We start from the raw sequence: 5,896 nt of genomic DNA, 5'->3' as shown, positions 1-5,896 counted from the left end.
TAAGTCGCGTGAAACCACGGATCCGCTCTGGAGCGCCTCCTGGTGTCTGTGAACGGAGAAAGTTTTGTTTGAGTTGCGCGCTAAAAGCGGCGTGTTTAAATGTGACGTTTTGACGTCAGCAGCGACGACTCATTTGGGCCTCATTTTGTTTTTAGTTTCTGCGAAACCAATCGCATTCATTAACAGATGATCAATAATGATGATGGGCGCGGTCTCGCGTCAACTTGTCATTGATCCTGTTGACGTCTGTTTCATCTGCTGTTTGATTTTCTCGGATAAATAGCTGCACGAGTGGGGTGGAGGGTGGTGGGGGGGCGTAAATACACTAATCGTTTGTAATCCTTTTAATGTCTCACACTTCTGACAATACACAAAGCTGGTCAGTCCAGCTCCGCACCATCTTCATCTGCCTCACCATCCTCACCACTGGACCGAACCCGGCTTGTACGCGGTTCTGCTCAAACTGCGAGAGTGCAAGCGCGGGCGTGTGCGCGTGTGTGAGTGAGGGAGCGTGTGTGTGTGTGAGAGAGAGAGGGAGGGAGGGAGAGAGAGAGAGAGAATGATGGGGGGGTGGGGGTCTTGCTTTTGTTCTGCAGAAAAGGGGGCTTGTTCTTCCCAGATCAGCCTCCCATTTTAACCGGGGGTGTGTGTGCGTCAGGGTGAGAGGCTTGACAGCGGTGTGTGTGTGAGAGTGTGTGTGATGAGCGCAGAGCAGCAGCAGCAGCACATCGACACACACACACACACGCACACCTGGGGGACACACGGATTAAAACTCTGGAGGATTTTTTCTCTGTCACTACTAACTTGCGCGAGTGACGAAGAGGCGGCGGTCCGGACCGGAGTCCACCTCACTTGACTCCCGGACCCCACCATCTCACAGGAGCAGCGCATCCACCCGCATCCACCATGAGATCCATCCCAACCAGCTATCTGTGAGTCAAGCCTCCCGGGCACTGACCCTCTCGACTGCGACTCCTCAGACTCCTCTGACCCCTGTGTTCTTGTGCTTCCAGGCTCCTCCACCTGTGCGCGTTCTGCTACTACGCTCAGGTGAGACCCTCTCTCCGTCTTTAGTGGGCGCATATTCTGGGGCAGTATGGAGGGAGGCTGGATTATTATGGGATGCGTCGCCCGCTGCTCGACAGATCGGCCGCTGGCACCGGCGAAAACTGCTGTGTGTGTGTGTGCGTGCGGTGGGTCTCAGTCATTCCGTCACAGCGAATAATAATTTTGGGGAACTTCACACGAGCAAATCAAAAAGAGACTCAACTTTTTTTCCCCTAGTGTAACGTTAAGACTCGTGTGTTAAAGGGCGCTGAAAATGTGCACGTGCTGACTGTGACGCCATCTAATTTCTGACAGGTAACCAATCAGTCCCCGCCTAATTTCACGCAGCATGTAAGCCAGCAGAGCAAAGTGACGGACCGTGTGAGTCGCAGGCTGATCCGGATCTACCAGCTCTACAGCCGAACCAGCGGCAAGCACGTCCAGGTTCTGCCCAGCAAGAAGATCAACGCCATGGCCGACGACGGCGACGTGCACGGTGAGTTCCTCCGCTCTGTCAGGTGGGAACCTTCCACGATCTGCCAAAACAGTATCATAGTGCGCACAAAAAAGTGAGTTTTCATTGGTAAAATAATTCCAGTTTGGTTTATTCGCATGTATTTCTGAGTCGCCGCGTTTTCTAATAAACTGACGGCTACATTTTTTTTAACTTTTATTTACTCTCACCGGCAATATGGATCAGCTTTGGTTGTTTTCCCGTGAGCTTGTTGAAGCTCCGCTGTGGATCTGTCCGGCTCTTTAAGGCCCGCTGCTGCGTCATGCGAGGCTCAGACGCACCGCGGCGCTTGCCCTTGCACTACATCAGCAATCACAGCTTCTCTGTTCTTAAATAAAAACAGTAGATATTTGTAAGATCTGTCGAGTCTAGTCAATAGCAGTCTCATATTCTTTCTTTAATTTCTGTATTTTGTGTCCCTTTTTTATTAACTATTCATTTTGAGTTCTGATGTCACTTATTATGTAATTTTCTGTATATTTTAAATCTTATTTTCCCTTGTGTTTAGTTTAAATCTAGTGTTTTTTTTTATATAGTTAAAATAAAAAATAGATATAGTTGATATAGTTAAAAAAAAAAAAAAAAAACGAGTAAGCTGATCCTGTTATTTTCACTGAGATTACGGTGAACTCTCGGGGTCACTGCCTGAGGATCTGATGAGCCACTGCATGAGAAGCAGCATGATGGGTTGGTTGAGATCCTCCAGAGATGCTGCTCATGAGAAAAGTTGGTTTAAGTCACCGGCTCCCCCACTTTTGTCTACCATGAGCGATCCACTCATAGGTCTCAGAGACAGAAGCTGGACATTAACACATGCTCAGTGTTTCTTTATGTTATATATAGATATGTGTCTGAGTGTGTGTATTCTTGCTGGCGATGCATCCATGTCCTGACCACAGGCTCTTTTCTCTTTCTGTAGCTAAACTCATCGTAGAAACCGACACGTTCGGAAGTCGCGTGCGCATCAAGGGAGCAGAGACGGGCCTCTACATCTGCATGAACAAGAGGGGGAAGCTCATTGGCAAGGTGAGGAGAAGCATGGATCTGGTGCTACAGGTCAACATGTCGACGCTTGTGGCCAAAGGTCACGTGTCCAGGGCAGATAAACAAGAACTGACCATTTGTTATCCAGCTCCAGTGTTGTGTGTTCAAATGACTCCAGTTCAGTTCTCACCTTTTCAACCCGACAATGCTCGCACTCTGTCGTGTTCTAGTAGACGCTCATGTTTCAGATTTAGACGGTACATTTCTGTGAGAGCTGCAAGCTCTCTCTGCACACACACACACACACACACACACACACACACACACACACACACACACACACACACCTCCCCACCCACAAAGCACCCCGCCTTGTCCACCATCTGCCCTGTCACAGCCTGTCCCAGCCCGGTGTGCATGTGAGTGTGTGGCAGCGGAGAGTGTCCAGAGAGGTGAGAGCTGGTCACTTTCCGCTGAGCTGACACACTCTCTGACTTCCAAAGCTTCACCTCCTCTGACTGAAGCTGGAGTCTGGAGAGTGAGAGCTGTTCCCCGATGTGTCTGTGTCACATGTGGATTTCCCTCCGTTCATTTTCCTCTTTTTCCTCTGCAGAAAAATGGACAAGGTCGCGACTGTATCTTCACGGAGATTGTGCTGGAGAACAACTACACAGCCCTGAGGAACGCCCGCTATGAGAGCTGGTATATGGCCTTCACCCGCCGCGGGCGACCCAGGAAGGGCTCCAGGACACGGCAGCACCAGCGTGAAGTCCACTTCATGAAGAGGCTGCCTAAAGGCCAGCAGCCGGCCCACCCCAGCCACCATCGGCCCTTCGACTTCATCCACTACCCGTTCAGCCAAAGGACTAAACGTACGCACTCGTCGGAAGACTGAGGGGGCACAAGGACTGAGAAAAGAGACGCCCCTCTTCTGCATCCAGGACAGTTTTGTACGGAGTCTGCTGTAGCTCCATGTGTAGTTGATTTCTATTTTCTTAAAGATGTAAATAGACCAGAACACCAGAAATCTATTTTTGTATTCAAGAGTGTAGTACTGATCCGTGTGGCAAGAATCTAGAGGCACGTGACTCATTGGACAGTTAGTTGAGTGAACCACCACCGTTTTGATGTGAATTTATCAGTCATCTCTGGACTCCGGCCTGCCAACCGACTGCACTGTATTAGACACACTGGCCCGTCGGGCTGAAGAGGCCAGGGGCTTGGTCAGACTCAGCAGAGTCGGGCCCCTCACTGTCGCCGCTCCAGGACCTCACAGCTGTCGACGTCAGACGAAACTTTGTGGCAGCTAATCCCAGTCTGCTGAGCGCACGTCAACTTCTTGTTGCCCTTTTTATGTCTGTTTTTAAACATATAAATATATTTTTATTCGAGGATGTAAAATATTTTTAAGGATGAAATATTTATTTAAAATGTAATAAATGTACATGATATCACTAAAACGGCTCTTTGTGGTTTGACACACGTGTCATTGTGGCAGGCGCCGACGAAAGTCACATAGGGAAGCTGAAGGAACATTCTGCAGAATTTCCTCTTCAGTGATCATTTAACCTTAAAATTACGCTGTTTGTGTTTTTGGATTTTCTTGGTTTCAACTGAGCGCGTCGTCGGCTTTTAATGTGCTGTGTTGAGCTCAGGCAATTCTGTGCTTCACCTAACAGCAGCTCAAGTGAAGCTCAGGTTCAAGAGAGTAAAGGGGGCTGCACACATATGGAGTCTCCAAGTGCTCCAAGATTCTACTTCACCACCGATCAAGAAGCTCCTCCCCCAAGCCAGAATATCACATGTGATAAAACAACATGCAGGAAGCACGACTGGCAACATGATGCATCGAATGGTAGTGGCTTCATGTACTTTTATTAAACAAAACAATCCTGAAAGAAACTGGACACCTGAAGGACCAGACTGCGTGAGGACGGCTGCAGATTGGAGAGAGATTTATTATTAATTTTTAAAAAAATAGCCTTATTACTGCCATGAATTCGCTGAATGTCAAAACTCCGTGTGTTGCTTCCTTGTTTCTCAGTTGGATTGGCTACATTCGGTTCCACATCACAGTTCGGGTCTGGTGTGATCGGATCGTAACGTTTTTAACAGGTTTAACAGGTTTAACATTCACTCTCAACACACCCCAGACATTAGGATTCTCCTTGGTTCGGAAGGAGAAAAATGGCAACATAAACAGCCTGGTGTCCCTGCGTACGGGCATTCCGCTATCAAAACGCCGTCTGGGTTAAGACGGTCATCTAAGTGGGAACTTATTGGTCCAACCTGCAACCATTGGTAAATCAAATGAGTGTAGCGCCACCTACCGTGTCATGTCTTTATTCTGGGGTTTCAACTCGGAGCTAGTCTCGACTGAGACAGATCGATTAAAATGCTGTCAGACTGAAATAGAAGAGGCAGCAAAACACCAACTTTCCTTTGTAAAATAAAAAAGAAAACCATTGTTGTCGCCAAGTGACTGTGAGCAGCTGAATTTTCTGTCTGCTCCAACAGGTGGCGCCACACACAGATTCCGCGAAATCAAAACCATTCTTGGTTTGATAAGGATTTTCGCTCACCTGCTGGTGCAGGCAGGAAAGCGCTTTAATCACAGAATGCATCGTGTTTTTTGTTCTAAATGAGGATATTATCATTGATAATATCAACTATAACTTATCTCGATTCAACATCTCACACAAAGTTAAGAACTCGACTCTGCACTCAGACATAGCAAGTGGTCTCATGTTTTCGTGGCATCTGGGTTGATATTTAGAAAAAATAGCATCAAAATTATGAAAAGCGATGATCATCTGCACCCCATCACATCAGAACCCCACATTTAAACATGGGAACACGCCTGAAGGTCGTGTGAACACCAACGAGACAACACTTCAGAGAACCCCAATGAAACTTGTAGATGATCGCTGTCTGCCGTCTGCGATCGGAGAAGGGTTTGTCCTCACTGAACGAAGAGGTCGCTCAGCGGCAGTGAAGCAGGAGGAAGTGTTGGCTGCTGTTTGTCCCAAATGAAACCTGACCAGGGAAAGCTGGCGCTGAGAGTATTCTTAGTCTGATCCCAGCAGGATAACAAGGTCACCACAAGTCACAGAGATGCCCTCCACCTCCACCTCCCTGCCTGCACGGGGATGATGTTTGCTCTGGAGATTCAGCCGCCTCTTACGTACCATTAAAGTATTCAAGAAGTAATATACTGGAGCATTTGTCATTAAGGAGTTCTTGGAAACTTCAGTTTCAAATCTGGTCACCATCTAGAAGACATAGGGGAAATATCTGTGTCAGGTAAAGACTACATTCAAGCGAAGGAACCAGTCAGATAAAAGCAAA

At 47.8% G+C, this 5,896-nt stretch overlaps 1 protein-coding gene across 1 annotated transcript; it reads left to right on the top strand.

The window, feature by feature from the left end:
* The first annotated feature begins 653 nt into the window (after positions 1-653).
* Positions 654-3,953, top strand: fgf8a (fibroblast growth factor 8a). Its single transcript, XM_053875142.1, has 5 exons — positions 654-935; positions 1,017-1,053; positions 1,366-1,546; positions 2,484-2,590; positions 3,162-3,953. Exons 1-5 carry the CDS (start codon positions 910-912, stop codon positions 3,441-3,443), a joined length of 633 nt encoding a protein of 210 aa, XP_053731117.1. The 5' UTR covers positions 654-909; the 3' UTR covers positions 3,444-3,953.
* The last annotated feature ends 1,943 nt before the right edge of the window (positions 3,954-5,896 follow it).

Source organism: Synchiropus splendidus, chromosome 9 (assembly GCF_027744825.2).
Source record: "Synchiropus splendidus isolate RoL2022-P1 chromosome 9, RoL_Sspl_1.0, whole genome shotgun sequence".
In the NCBI taxonomy this organism is placed as follows: Eukaryota; Metazoa; Chordata; class Actinopteri; order Syngnathiformes; family Callionymidae; genus Synchiropus; species Synchiropus splendidus.
Note: the sequence above shows the minus strand (reverse complement) of the source record. Positions and strands in the feature narration are given on the sequence as shown.